General features: G+C 42.6%; 1 protein-coding gene across 2 annotated transcripts in view; it reads left to right on the top strand.

The window, feature by feature from the left end:
• The first annotated feature begins 1,985 nt into the window (after positions 1-1,985).
• MTHFD1L (methylenetetrahydrofolate dehydrogenase (NADP+ dependent) 1 like) overlaps positions 1,986-15,966 on the top strand; it is a 562,387-nt gene continuing 548,406 nt past the window's right edge. For both annotated transcript variants that reach the window (XM_082251220.1, XM_082251219.1), the window contains exon 1: positions 1,986-2,189. In XM_082251220.1, the coding sequence (XP_082107346.1) occupies positions 2,056-2,189 (134 nt within the window). In that variant the 5' untranslated portion in view covers positions 1,986-2,055. The remainder of the gene's footprint in view (positions 2,190-15,966) is intronic.

Below are 15,966 nucleotides of genomic sequence, written 5' to 3'. Positions count from 1 at the left end.
ATAGTATTACAAAGGTTGTCGAACACATGACACTGCCAGAGGGAATAATGAAGATGTTCAAGAAGCAGACTCTTTTACTGCTCACTTTGCTCAGATGTTAAGAGATAATTTGCACATGCACAGTTGCACAGTTGTCATCATTTGTTTAAACACAGACACATTGGCACACTGACAGTATCTTCTGCATCAGTTAATTTATGTGCAAATTATAATCGACCTTTACAATAAAGTGACTGTGTGTGCAATGTGCATGTGTGAGTCGTGATGAGCAAAACCATAAATCATGAAAAAGGGAATGAAGTATTTGTGAATCGACGATCATTAAGACATAAACCAAACCATAATTAACAAAATGGCATACGTTTGGGGGCATTTGTTTTGTTGTAGCAGTTTGTATCCTTTGTATCTATATAAGAAAAGCTTTTATTATTATTTCATTAATTATGGTTTATGTCTTAGTGATAGATTCACAAATACTTCATTGATTCCTTTTTTGTATGATTTATGGTTTTCTCATCACTGACACGCATGCGCAGTTGCGCATGGATTGTACGGTCACTTTATTGAGAGCCTCTGAAGTAAATTGTTCCATTAAATTAGAACAGACTGATGTTTGATGTTCAGTCTTTGCAATGTGCAGGGAAGTGTCCTTTTTTAAAAGCAGATGAAAATAAAAATCGTTTTTCAATTTCTGACTGCTTGAATTTTTTCAAGCAGGGCACATTGTGGGCAGTAATCGTGATGCATCGTGGAATCGAATCGCTGACATGATAATCATAATCGAATTGCAAGACCAGTGAAGATGTGCACCCCTAATAGTAATATATAAAGTATAAGTATAGTATACTATATATTATAGTAAAGTATACAGTATAAGTATAGTATACTATATAATATAGTAATATTATATATATATGTATACTATATAGTAATAGTAAAGTATACAGTATAAGTATAGTATACTATATAGTATAGTAATAGTAAAGTATACAGTATAAGTATAGTATATACTATATAGTATAGCAATAGTAAAGTATACAGTATAAGTATAGTATACTATATAGTATAGTAATAGTAAAGTATACAGTATAAGTATAGTATACTATATAGTATAGTAATAGTAAAGTATACAGTATAAGTATAGTATACTATATAGTATAGTAATAGAAAAGTATACAGTATAAGTATAGTATACTATATAGTATAGTAATAGTAAAGTATACAGTATAAGTATAGTATACTATATAGTATAGTAATAGTAAAGTATACAGTATAAGTATAGTATACTATATAGTGTAGTATACTAATAGTAAAGTATACAGTATAAGTATAGTATACTATATAGTATAGTAATAGTAAAGTATACAGTATAAGTATAGAATACTATATAGTATAGTAAAGTATACAGTATAAATATAGTATACTATATAGTGTAGTATACTAATAGTAAAGTATACAGTATAAGTAGTATACTATATAGTATAGTAATAGTAAAGTATACAGTATAAGTATAGAATACTATATAGTATAGTAATAGTAAAGTTATACAGTATAAATATAGTATACTATATAGTATAGTAATAGTAAAGTATACAGTATAAATATAGTATACTATATAGTGTAGTATACTAATAGTAAAGTATACAGTATAAGTATAGTATACTATATAGTATAGTAATAGTAATGTATAAAGTATAGTATACTATATAGCATAGTATAGTAATAGTAAAGTTATACAGTATAAATATAGTATACTATATAGTGTAATAGTAAAGTATACAGTATAAATATAGTATACTATATAGTGTAATAGTAAAGTATACAGTAAATGGTATCTCTAGGAACTTCCACGTTCCACGAGTGATGATGAAATGGTTCTAATGACAGAGGTGTGAGCTCCTCGGTCACGAAGCAGTTAATCCAAGCAGGCCAGCAGAAGCCCCTCCCTGTGTGGGCGGAGATTGCCTGCAGTGTGCGCCCCTTCATCTGTCTGAGAAGTCTCGTAGAGATAAGTACCGGTCTCGTAGCACGCTTCCCCTTCTCTCTCCGCTCACCATGCGCTGGGTACCGCTCCGCCGCCTGTACAGCAGATTGCCCGGACACAGGGCTCCGAACGTCATTGGACGGCTCAGACCAGCTGACAGCCGGGCAGCTTCATCACAGCCAGATCCGCATGCTTCTCTCACCAGGTACTCCCATGGAGGGGTAGAACTTTGTGTGTGTGGGTTGTCTGTACCTGGAATAGGGGGACATGACTGTACCATGTGTGAGCTGGCATGGGGAGGGGGGCTGACAGAGCAAGGGGGAGTGCCTATGGAAAGCAGCCATATGACTGGAGGCTGTATAGGAAGAAGTCATATAAGCCTAGCACTATAGGGAGACTGCACACAGGGGCTCTCACACCAGGAAACTCTTACATCACACTGCACACTCACAGGACACTTTATTAGGTATATATGTTCTATTGCTTGGTAACAAAAATTGCTAATCAGCCAATCACATGGCAGCAACTCAATGCATTTATTCATCTAGATGTGGTAAAGATGACTTGCTGAAGTTCAAATAGAGCACCAGAGTGGGGAAGAAAGGGGATTTAAAGAATTTGTTACCCCCCCCAGCCCCGCCAAAATTGCTCCTGTTCCTTTAAAGCATGTTATACCGCACTGTGCTTGTGCTGTAAGTCTACTGTATGCCCTATGGAGGACACCCCGGTCACCCCATGCTGCTTTTCACCAGTTTATATGCATATCATTAACGCTCACTGTGGGGTCTTCCCCCTAACTTAGCAGGCCTACAAACGCACGACCTTGTCTACTAGGCCTCAGTGGTCCTGAGTGTCCTGGCTGGGTACAGTATTCTCATTGCCATTTTTCTCCAATATTGATCTGCATTCAACACCATATACACCACCCTCATGGTTGGGCAGAATAGGCGGGACTTTTGAAGACCTTGTTTTTTAAAGGAGATGTACAGGTAAAGCTCATTTGGCTGTTCACCTCCTGTGGATCACCGCAGTGTAGATCGTTCTGCACTCCTGTGACCCATTTTCAGCAGAGAGCGGTCTGAAGTCTACTCTCTTCTGACGTCACAGAAGTCAGTCCAGGCACCGCGTCATCGTGAGTCGGGATCCACCAGGTGCCTGGACTGACACCCGGCTCAGCCTCTCAGCGCCCTGCTGAGAACCTGAGTCGGCCGCTCCCGCCCCTCCACAGCCCAGTGCTCCAGTGAGTGAGGAGGGGGCAGAGCAGAGAGCTGTTGACTGACAGATTTAAAAATGGTGCCAACATGTCACCGCGCATGCGCCGCCTCCTCGGGGAAGGGCGTAGACGTTCAGGTATTCCCAGGAATAACCAAACGTATATGAGCTTTCCCGAGCGGCGGCGCATGCGCAATGACGTGTTGGCGCCGGGCGGCGCCATTTTTAAATCTAAGGCTCTTCAGGAACAGGTAAGTGAGACTCCTCCACAGCCACACTACCTGCCATTATGCGGGGCTGTGGGCATACTACAAGAGATGCAGTGCTGCAGGCATGGTACACCTGTACCATGCCCGCAGCACTGCATCTCCTGTAGTATGCCCACAGCCCCGCATTCTCTTGTACTATGCCCGCAGCCCCTGCATTCTCCTGTACCATTACCGTGCCCGCAGCCCCTGCATTCTCCTGTACCGTGCCCGCAGCCCCTGCATTCTCCTGTACCGTGCCCGCAGCCCCTGCATTCTCCTGTACCGTGCCCGCAGCCCCTGCATTCTCCTGTACCGTGCCCGCAGCCCCTGCATTCTCCTGTACCGTTGTTGTCATGCCGGCAGCCCCTGCATTCTCATGTACAGTTACCATGCCGGCAGCCCCTGCATTCTCCTGTACAGTTACCATGCCGGCAGCCCCTGCATTCTCCTGTACCGTTACCATGCCTGCAGCCCCTGCTTTCTCCTGTACCGTTACCATGCCTGCAGCCCCTGCTTTCTCCTGTACCGTTACCATGCCTGCAGCCCCTGCTTTCTCCTGTACCGTTACCATGCCTGCATTCTCCTGTACCGTTACCATGCCCGCAGCCCCTGCATTCTGCTGTACCGTTACCATGCCCGCAGCCCCTGCTTTCTCCTGTACCGTTACCATGCCCGCAGCCCCTGCATTCTCCTGTACCGTTACCATGCCCGCAGCCCCTGCATTCTCCTGTACCGTTGCCATGCCCGCAGCCCCTGCATTCTCCTGTACCGTTGCCATGCCCGCAGCCCCTGCATTCTCCTGTACCGTTGCCATGCCCGCAGCCCCTGCATTCTCCTGTACCGTTACCATGCCCGCAGCCCCTGCATTCTCCTGTACCGTTGCCATGCCCGCAGCCCCTGCATTCTCCTGTACCGTTGCCATGCCCGCAGCCCCTGCATTCTCCTGTACCGTTGCCATGCCCGCAGCCCCTGCATTCTCCTGTACCGTTGCCATGCCCGCAGCCCCTGCATTCTCCTGTACCGTTACCATGCCCGCAGCCCCTGCATTCTCCTTTACCATGCCCACAGCCCCTGTTTTGGGTCTCATGGTGGTCCAGTTGGGTCCAGTAGCTGCTGCATTTCCCACCCTAAGCTTATACTCAAGTCAATCATTTTTCCTATTTTTAAAATTAGGGTCCTCGGCTCATACTCGAGTATATACGGTACTTATTGCATGTATATTTTGCAATTTTTGCTTTTATTGATTAAATATTAATAAAATTTGATTTTAAGGATATATTTGTTCTACTAAAGTGCCTATAAAGTCCCATAACAGGGAAACTTCCAATTCTATGTTCTAACTCAGGGATGTGGCACACTATGGAGTTTAGTCACCAATACCTTTAGAAAACTTCGATCACCTGAAATACCTGGCTGATCCTGCCTGGTAAACCAAATATTGCAGCGCTGCTAATAAATAAGTGTGTACATAAATAAAACATTAATATTCCTGTGTGTTTGTTGTGCAAACTGTGCAAAAATATATATTGTGCAAAATCTCGCAAAATCACACAATAAATAATCAATCAATTTTCATAAATTCAAAAAATCGCAAATCATGTATAAAAAAGTCCATATACTGTCTAAGTGCAAAACCAAACAAAGTGCTTCTGTGCTTCAGTGTGTGCAGAAATGGGGATGACCCCCTAGTGGCTGTCTACCACAACACACTTGGTCTCTCTGCCCTCCATCTGTAAACTGACCACGGTTTATCATGGCTGCTGAGCCCTGACACCATGGTCAGTTTACGTGCCCCAGTTATCCGCAGCCATGCTCTCCTTTGTTCTCCTCCCCGCTCTCTGGTTGTCTGCTCTGTGTCAGGGCCCCCCTCCCCCTGCTGCCCAAATTACTGTTAATGCTTTATTTAATTCGGTTTCCTAATCCTGTGTGCCCCTATCCTGTTTTATAAAAAGAAAAAAAAAAATGCAGACTACCTGATTTCAGAACGTTGCTCTGCTTTCTCCTCCTCCTGACTGACGTCAGCGGGGAATTTTTGAGCCCCTTCCGCTCTAGCTGTCAGATCGGGAGAGGGGACTGTCACGTGATAGTCTGCATTTTATTTATTTTTTATTAAACCGACACTGATACGCAGTATTATACAAAGATATGACAGTGGCTTAACAACTTTACAGGATGGCTTAAACCCCTCACCCCCACACCCGATCCCCTGCAGCTACCTTTAGAAGCCAGTATCCCTCCTCTGCTGCTTCCACCGGCTTACAGGGGATCGAGATGACCCCCTGTACCGGCCTCCGCACTCCTGATCAATCTCTGCTCTGGCAGCATCCCTCCTGCAGCTGCTGACTGACACTCTGTCCGGCAAGCTGTCAGCCTGAGAGTGGCAGGGGGGCTTGGTAAACGTGTTTACCAGCCCCCTTCCAGTAGTACAGTGGACCTAGGTAGTGGTCACTACCGATCGCTCCTGTGTCCACTGACAGCTGATCATAGTAAATTGAGTGATTACTTTGTCAGACTGTCAGTTTGTGAATGGATAATAAGTCTCTCCTTTCCTTCATGTAAAGTGGTGCAGAGAAAGGGAGTCTGTTTAGACCTCTATCTCATCTGTCTCCCCAAAGAACCCCTCTTCCTCCAGAAAAAAATATATAATATTACAAAATATGGCCTGGCCAGCTTAGTTTTAAAGTTGAGCACAGGGCCTGGCAGCGAAAGGCTTAACCACTTGGCGACTGCGATATAGCCGAATGACGGGGTGTGGGCGCTGTGAATGTGGTGTCCTCCAGAAACTGCTGATCAGATTGAGGTAAAGGACAGATCAGTTGCTCTATGGACACTGATCAGGTGGTAATCGCAGCTGATCATGGATGTAAACAGAAGCCGTTTATCGGCACTCCTTTCCTCACGCTGACAATGAGGAGAGGAGAATAGAGCTGATAACTGCCTTGTGTAAAAGGGGCATGTGCAATGATTATCAGTGCAGCCTCATCAGCGCACATCAGTTAAGGAGAAAAACGACCTGTTTGCAAAATTTTATAACAAACTATGACTTTTTTTTTTTTTTTAAATTTTGGTTCGTTTAGTAAAAAAAAAAAAAAGAGAACCCAGTGCTGATTAAATGCCCACAAAAAGAAAAAAACAAAATGACAATTTCCTTCGGTTACAGTGTTGCATGACTGCGCAATTGTCATTCATAATGTGACAGCGCTGAAAGCTGAAACTTGGCCTGAGCAGGAAGGGGGTAAAAGTGCCCAGTAGGCAAGTGGTTTAAGTAGAACTGAAGGCATTTTTTTTTTCCATTGTGGATAGGGTAAGAAAGGGTTATAACCCGTGTCAGTTTTTTTGCCTTCTGACTGCCCTTGAAGAGATTTACCTTCACTTCCTGTCCCATAGCCAAAACTTTCTCCACTCTCTCTATCCAGAACTAAAAAAAAAAATGTTGCCTTTTTAGTTATACTTTGGATATTAGAGTTTACTGATCCCAATGCCTGTTTTTAGGGTTTACTGATCCCAATGCCTGTTTTTAGATCTGTGTCTATGGACCTAAAGATCTGCTATAGATGAGTGTCAGCTTATGGTTGACCATAGTGTGGTGGAACTACTGCTCTCAGCACAACCATTGGTCACAAGGCTGCTGTAAATTGCAGATTCCTCTCAGCACGTTAGTTCACTGTCATAGTTCTGGAGAATTCCTCTATTATAACATGTTCAATGTCACACTTCTGTCAACTGTCCTGATGAATGGAAGTGATAGGTGGCTGAGGATTTGGATGGATGCCTATGACATAAGCCTTTGTTACTGGCACGGTGTCTCGGGTGTGAGCCAGATCCCAGTTTACATTGGCTCTGTCCCAGGTTATTTTCATTCAGAATAGGGTCAGTGTGCTAGGCTGCACTTGTCATGGCTGTATTGTTTTATTCTAATTATTTCTAAGATCAGCCTTTATTGCCTCCAGTGATGGTTACTTTACCTGTATGCAGATTTTGCAGTGCACATTGAATTGGTGCTGTAGACTGTTATTGTGATATTATGTAGCTCTCTCTATGATCACAGAACACATTGTATCTCTCTCTGTATCTGAGCAGTGATCGCTATGATTACAGTAAACATTGTATCTTTCTGTATGGGATAGTAGAAAGGACTTTTCCATTATTGCTTAAACTGATCTATAAAAATGACACTGCACACTAAAATTGGATTTAAAAAGGCCGCGGCCGTTTAATACTTGTTTAAATAAATAACTTGAAAACCTTAATTAAAAGCATTTAAAATAACCCGACCACTACGATCTAGGTCAAACAAATAAATAGAACATCAAAGAATTATCCAAACACATGAACATATCATAAATAACTAAAACATATCAAATCGCCCCTCTTTGCACTACGCAAAGGTGACCCTACAAGTAAAAACTGGCCGCGACAAACAAAAGGGGAGGGGAACAGAACAGTTTAAGATCTTGAGGTGAAGTCGGTCTTGAGGCGAAGTGAATTCCTGTGTGAGCCCCCTTAACCACTTTACGACCGCTCACTGTGCCTCTACTGCGGCACAGTGGCTCGTTATCATCCAGCGGCATAGACCTACGTCGCTGGACTCCTCCCCCTGTAGGTGGCGCTTGCGCGCCGCCGGAGGCGCGCTCCCGCTGTCTTTCAGCGGGAGTCGGGCCAGGGGAGGAGCGGCGGCGATCGCCGCCGCTCTTCCCCAATCGTCGGGGAATCTAGTTTGGAGATCCGCCCGCCTTTGTAAACAGAGCGGGCGGATCTCCTAAGTGACAGGGAGTGACAGATCGGAGTGTTCAGCATAGCTGGACATCCGATCTGTCCCTAACTCACTCAGTCACCTCCCCCCCCCCCCCCCCCCACACGTCAGTAAGCACCAGGCATACATTAACCCCTCCCTCTCCAATAAAATCAACCCCTTCCCTGCCAGTGTCATTTTTACAGTAACAGTGCATATATATAGCACTGATTACTGCAGTAATGTCACTGGTACCCCCAAAAGTGTCAAAAATGTCAGTTAAGGGTCCGATCTGTCCGCCGCAATGTCGCAGTCCCGCAAAAAAAATCGCAGATCGCCGCCATTACTCGTTAAAAAAAAAAAAAAACACCAAAAATGACAGAAATCTTTCCCTTAGTTAGTAAACGCAATAACTTTTGCGCAAACCAATCAAAATACGCTTATTGTGATTTTTTTTTTTTTTTTTTTTTTTTTTTTACCAAACATAGGTAGCAGAAAACAAATTTGCCAAAAATTAAAAAAAAAATTAGATTTTTACATATTTTTTTGGGGGGAATTTCATATAAAAAAAGTTAAAAATATTGTTGTTTTTTCAAAATAAACGCTCTTTTTTTGTTTATAGCGCAAAAAGTAAAAATCGCACAGGTGATCAAATACCACCAAAAGAAAGCTCTGTTTGTGGGAAAAAAAGGACGTAAATTTTGTTTGGGTATGGCGTCGCATGACAGCGCAATTGTCAGTTAAAGTCGCACAGCACCGAATCACAAAAAGTGGCCTGGACGTAAGACAGCAAAATCCTCCGGGGTAAAGTGGTTAAATATCACTTAGGCGAGCACTGAAGGCGGGAGAAAAGCAGGGGAAAACCGGTTACCTACCTAATCTCCTTAGCTACAGGGGAGGCTCATTCAGATAGCGGCTTTTTCTGACCTAACCCAAACCTGCCTACCTATTCTGACCCAGCAACAGATTTCCCTCACACTTATGCCCGCTAAAATGGCTCCTGGATGCTAAGCTGTGCCTGTCACTATCCCATCTATAAAAAGGGGCTTATTCAAACCCCTTTTTCTTTCCATTTGTCCACAGTGATCGCTATGATCACAGTACACTGTATATTTCTGTATCTATGAGCAGTGATCTCTATGATCACAGTACACATTGTATCTTTCTGTATTTGTGAGCAGTGATCGCTATGATTACAGTACACATTGTATCTTTCTGTATTTGTGAGCAGTGATCGCTATGATCACAGTATACATTGTATCTTTATGTATTTGTGAGCAGTGATCGCTATGATCACAGTATACATTGTATCTTTATGTATTTGTGAGCAGTGATCTCTATGATCACAGTACACATTGTATCTTTATGTATTTGTGAGCAGTGATCGCTATGATCACAGTATACATTGTATCTTTATGTATTTGTGAGCAGTGATCTCCAGGATCACAGCACACATTGTATCTTTCTGTATTTGTGAGCAGTGATCGCTATGATTACAGTATACATTGTATCTTTATGTATTTGTGAGCAGTGATCTCCAGGATCACAGCACACATTGTATCTTTCTGTATTTGTGAGCAGTGATCGCTATGATCACAGTATACATTGTATCTTTATGTATTTGTGAGCAGTGATCGCTATGATCACAGTATACATTGTATCTTTATGTATTTGTGAGCAGTGATCGCTATGATAACAGTACACATTGTATCTTTATGTATTTGTGAGCAGTGATCGCTATGATCACAGTACACATTGTATCTTTCTGTATTTGTGAGCAGTGATCACTATGATTACAGTACACTGTATCTTTCTGTATCTATGAGCAGTGATCTCTGATCACAGTTCACATTGTATCTCTCTGTATCTGTGAGCAGGGCTGCTGTTAGAAATTGCGGGGCCCTGTACAGACTACCTGGCAGGGCCCCCCCAAGAAAATATTAAAGATATATTTAGCTAAAATTACAACAAAATCCTTATCAGACACAAATATAACATAACTCGCATAACTCCTGCTAAATCTAAAAAAAACAAAAACTATGTTAAATAAAAAAGATGAGATGAGAAAAATATACAGACTGGGCAGTTGGGAACTCAGTTATCAGAGAGATAGAGAGAGAGAAACAAAGTTACAATTTACAAATAAACTCCTGAGCAGAGATAAGTGCTGGGAGGGGGCCCACACAAGGGAGGTGGATTAGTGAGGGACAACTGTCTCTTTCTCAACAAATGATAGCTGATAGCAGGGAGAGGGACAGATCAGATTCAGGTGCTGGAGGAAGATTTCTGTATTTGTTGTCCATCACTCATCCCCCTCTCTGTGTGGGCCCCCCTGTGTGCTCGGGCCCCCTACAAGAGGGCTGGTGGTGCCCCCCCCCCCGCTATCAGCAGCCCTGTCTGTGAGCAGTGATCGCTATGATCACAGTATACATTGTATCTTTCTGTATTTGTGAGCACTGCAGTGATCTCTATGATCACAGTACACATTGTATCTTTCTGTGTATTTGTGAGCAGTGATCGCTATGATCACAATATACATTGTATCTTTCTGTATTTGTGAGCAGTGATCTCTATGATCACAGTACACATTGTATCTTTCTGTGTATTTGTGAGCAGTGATCGCTATGATCACAATATACATTGTATCTTTCTGTATTTGTGAGCAGTGATCGCTATGATAACAGTACACATTGTATCTTTCTGTATTTGTGAGCAGTGATCGCTATGATCACAGTATACATTGTATCTTTCTGTATTTGTGAGCAGTGATCTCTATGATCACAGTATACATTGTATCTTTCTGTATTTGTGAGCAGTGATCGCTATGATCACAGTACACATTGTATCTTTCTGTATTTGTGAGCAGTGATCGCTATGATCACAGTATACATTGTATCTTTCTGTATTTGTGAGCAGTGATTGCTGCTATGAGTACAATGAGTATACATTGTACTGGTGCTGTCATGTTGCTCTCTGTATATGTGGCCAGTGATCTGCAGGTGTACAGTGCACTTTGAATCGGTGCTGTCAGACTGTTAAAGCCTCATTCACACAGACAGAAAAAAGGGGATTGGGTTGCGTTTACTGCTTCTCAATCCAACCCCCCCCCCCCCAATTAACACCCAGTAACAAATGTTTAAACAGGGAGTCAATGGAGTTCTATACATGGCATTGTTACCTTTCCTTGAAATTGCTGCCTACAGAATTCAGCAGATGTTGGCGCTTTCTAACCACCTCCATTCACTTCTATTGAAAGCTGTAAACACGCTTTTGGTGTTTACAGTGTGTTCAGTGAAAGTGTCAAGTGGTGGTTTCTCATTTTGGCATTGTGTAAAAAAAAAAAAAAAAATGCAGAATTTGAGGAGCATTGCTCATTGCTTGACACAGCTTGAATGTCTGTAACGCATCTGACATGCATTAACACTAGAAGTGTGATATTGCATGTTAAAGGCTGCTTCAAAATTTAGCAGCTGTTTGAACTTGGCCTTATTGTGCTATTGTGTGTCTCTTGGGCTCTATGGCCAGTGAGCAGTATATGGACTACTTCTGCTCCGCTGAGGCTGCATATTTCCCCCTTGATGTCACTGGTCCTTTGGAGGGGGGGGGCGCGACTTTCGATTGGGGGAGTTCAGCCCACACCAGCACCCACCTAGGACTTGCCTTGGTTTCCTTGCAGTCAAGTATCTCACAGTATACAGGTCCCTCTCAAGAAATTGGCATATTGTGATAAAGTTCATTATTTTCTGTAATGTACTGATAAACATTGGACTTTCATATATTTTAGATTTATTACACACAACTGAAGTAGTGCAAGCCTTTTATTGTTTTAATATTGATGATTTTGGCATACAGCTCATGAAAAAATTCCTATCTCAAAAAATTAGCATATTTCATCCGACCAATAAAGTGTTTTTAATACAAAAAAAGTCAACCTTCAAATAATTATGTTCAGTTATGCACTCAATACTTGGTCGGGAATCCTTTTGCAGAAATGACTGCTTCAATGCGGCGTGGCATGGAGGCAATCAGCCTGTGGCACTGCTGAGGTGTTATGGAGGCCCAGGATGCTTCGATAGAGGCCTTGAGCTCATCCAGAGTGTTGCGTCTCTCAACTTTCTCTTCACAACATCCCACAGATTCTCTATGGGGTTCAGGTCAGGAGAGTTGGCAGGCCAATTGAGCACAGTAATACCATGGTCAGGAAACCATTTACCAGTGGGTTTGGCACTGTGAGCAGGTGCCAGGTCATACTGAAAAATGATCTCCATAAAGCTTTTCAGCAGATGGAAGCATGAAGTGCTCCAAAATCTCCTGATAGCTAGCTGCATTGACCCTGCCCTTGATAAAACAGTGGACCAACACCAGCAGCTGACATGGCACCCCAGACCATCACTGACTGTGGGTACTTGACACTGGACTTCAGGCATTTTGGCATTTCCCTCTCCCCAGTCTTCCTCAGGGTCCGGTCACCTCTTCTCGTTGTGCAGCGTTTTCTGCCACACTTTTTCCTTCCCACAGATTTCCTACTGAGGTGCCTTGATACAGCACTCTGGGAACAGCCTATTCATTCAGAAATTTCTTTCTGTGTCTTACCCTCTTGCTTGAGGGTGTCAATGATGGCCTTCTGGACAGCAGTCAGGTCGGCAGTCTTACCCATGATTGCGGTTTTGAGTAATGAACCAGGCTGGGAGTTTTTAAAAGCCTCAGGAATCTTTTGCAGGTGTTTAGAGTTAATTAGTTGATTCAGATGATTAGGTTAATAGCTCGTTTAGAGAACCTTTTCATGATATGCTAATTTTTTGAGATAGGAATTTTGGTTTTTCATGAGCTGTATGCCAAAATCATCAATATTAAAACAATAAAAGGCTTGCACTACTTCAGTTGTGTGTAATGAATCTAAAATATATGAAAGTCTAATGTTTATCAGTACATTACAGAAAATAATGAACTTTATCACAATATGCAAATTTTTTGAGAGGGACCTGTAAGACTGGTGATCTGCATAATTATAGTGCACACAGGGCTTGATTTACTAAAGGCAAATAGCTACTGCTCTTGCAAAATGCACAGGCTCCAGAGCTTAGTAAATGAGGTAAAGCTTCACTTTACAAGGGGGAAATTCTTGGTGCCTCAGGCCAAGGAAGAGGGTGGGACTTTTACGGGCAAGTAGGTTTGAACATAATTTATAAAAAAAAAAAAAAAAAAAAAAAAAAAATAATAATCAAATTTATTTTAAAGGAAAGAAAATAAATATATAACAATTCCCATTTTGGGTACAATTTGGTACATATAGTCAGTGCACAGGTGTTTGGGTTATAGACCCAAGGTGTAATTTGAAGAAAGAAAAGGTTTTGGAATGTATCCGTGACATAGGTGAAAAAGGTGACTTTTATCTTTTGGACATTTGTTCTCTGTTTTTCCAGGCTGGTGGCTTGGAAAAAATCCCAGAGATCAAGCTGTTGGTCCAAAGCGTATTTATCCGACGCGTTTTGGCTACAAGGTAGCCTTTCTCAACGATTTTAGGGTATCACCAATTTTTTGACTATTCATGTAAACCTCCTTTTGTCTGAGCGGACACGCAGCAGGAACCACTGTGGTGCAACTGTGAGGTTGTCTTCCAAATTTCTAAATGTTCTTAGGTATGATCCTATTCTTGTAGTGAATGGATAGTATATGAAGTCTGTTCACCTTCAATATAAGATCTATTTTTGCAGGTTTTTTCTCCTTTTGAGGATTTGCCGGGTATATTGTGGTCAGAAAAAAAACTATTCTTCTTGCACAGTCATTGGTAGCTACATGGGGTAGATAGAGGTCACCGGTATTCGGTCCTATAGCAGACTTTTTATTTAGCTGTTGCTCCTCATGGTGCGTCCGTTCTGTCTCTCCAGTCCCTTCGCTTTACAAAGAATAGCCAATCCCATGGAGGGGGAAGCATTTTGCTTGCACATGATTGAATGATAGAAGTCCGAGGAGCTTCCCCTCATTTGCTAAGCTCTGGAGCAACTGCACTGGCAAAGTGCACAGGCTGTTTATCTTTAGCTAGTAACCCCCTATTGTATTGGTGCTGTCCTGTATTTATGACCAATTATCTGCATGATAACTGTATACATTGTATTGCTGCTGTCATGTATCTCTGAGCAGTAATCTCTATGATCCTAGTATACATTATATTGGTGCTGTCATCTATGTCTATAACCAGCGATCTGCATGCTCCCAGTGCACTGTCAGACTTTTTTGTGCTATTACATATCTCTGGATCTGTGGCCAGCGAGCAGCATTGAGCAGCACAACTTCTGCTTGGCAGTCACTCGGCTACACGTGTGGAAGCTCTGAACGCTGGAGGCAACCAGCCAAGCCGTCAAATATGGATAGGAGGGCGCAGTAACTTAATCCTGTACATGTCAGTTAACAGAAGTGTTTTGGTTATTGCATTCAAAGAGCACCTATGATGTAAAGCATTTCTGTGAAACGAATTGTAGCACATAAATTAGTAAATGAAGAAAATATGGTTAACAAAAAACAATATGGTAAAACTAAAGAATTTATTGGTCTGATATAATACAAAGTGAGTCAGCAAGAGTAGTTTGGTTATGAGTAGCAGTGTAACATGTTCTATTTTCTGGATATGTCAGAGGACTGGGTATGAATAATTGCTCATTTGCAGTACTTTTACAATACAGCCCATTAGGTATAATTAGCTGGTTACACAAACAGCTTTGTGTAGTGAAATTGGTCTCCTAGAAGATGGTTACTGCTTCCCTTGCTGGAGACACCGGATATCCCACAGCATCCTCTAGTGTTTACTATACAGGACCCAAGTGATGCATGATTCTGCTCGGAAGTTAATATTCAAATGCCTGCATTCACTACATCTGGTCTCCCACAGTACACAGGACATGGAAATGCAATTATTTTAGTAAATATAAACCTTTTCTCATCCGCAGTTACAGCAGTCTTGTGATGTCTTTTAAGTGTCTGATTAAAGCTTGTGGGAGGAGTTTTCATTCTCCACTGGCTGCCCTATGAGGCTGTAGGACTCCTGACCCTCTGTCTGGACAGTTCTGATTGGCCCTGTGGTGATCACATGCACCCTGCCGGGGGGGGGGGGGGGGCTCTAGCAATACACACCAAACTGAGCTAGTGCAGCTTGTCGTCTGACTTTGTAATTACTGGATATGCATTGGGGATAGTGGAAGAAGGGGAGGAATAGGAGACTGAATCAAACTGCTTTAAGAATGCAAATTAACACTTTAGGTTCTGCAGTTTGTATAACAAACATTCTTTACTGCATATATACACACTGTTCTTACTGTTGGGGGTTTAGTAATACTTTAAAGTAATTATAAAGTCTTGTGTTTTTTTTTTTTTTTTTTTTTCCCCCCTATAAAAAATGTTATACCTGCCTGCTCTGTGCAGTTGGTTTTGCACAGAGCAGCCCGGTTCCTCCTCTTCTCGGTCCCTCTTCTGCAATCCTGGCCCCTCCCTCTTGTTCAGTGCCCCCACAGGAAGCAGCTTGCTATGGGGGCATTTGAGCCGAGTCACAGCTCCCTGTGTCTATTCAGACGCGGAGCCCCAACCTGGCCCCACCCACTCTCTCCCCTGATTGGCTAGCTGACTTTGACAGCAGTGGCAGCCAATGGCACCAATGCTGTGTCTTAGTTAATCAGGAGGGAGAATCTCGAACAGCTTAGGGACTTGTAGCCATCGCTGGACAGAGGGACCTCAGGTAAGTATTAGGAGGGGCTGAGGGGGGCTGCTGCGCACAGAAGACTTTTTATCTTAATGCATTG

This window comes from Pelophylax lessonae, assembly GCF_965119305.1.
Source record: "Pelophylax lessonae genome assembly, chromosome: 3".
Taxonomy (NCBI): domain Eukaryota; kingdom Metazoa; phylum Chordata; class Amphibia; order Anura; family Ranidae; genus Pelophylax; species Pelophylax lessonae.
Note: the sequence above shows the minus strand (reverse complement) of the source record. Positions and strands in the feature narration are given on the sequence as shown.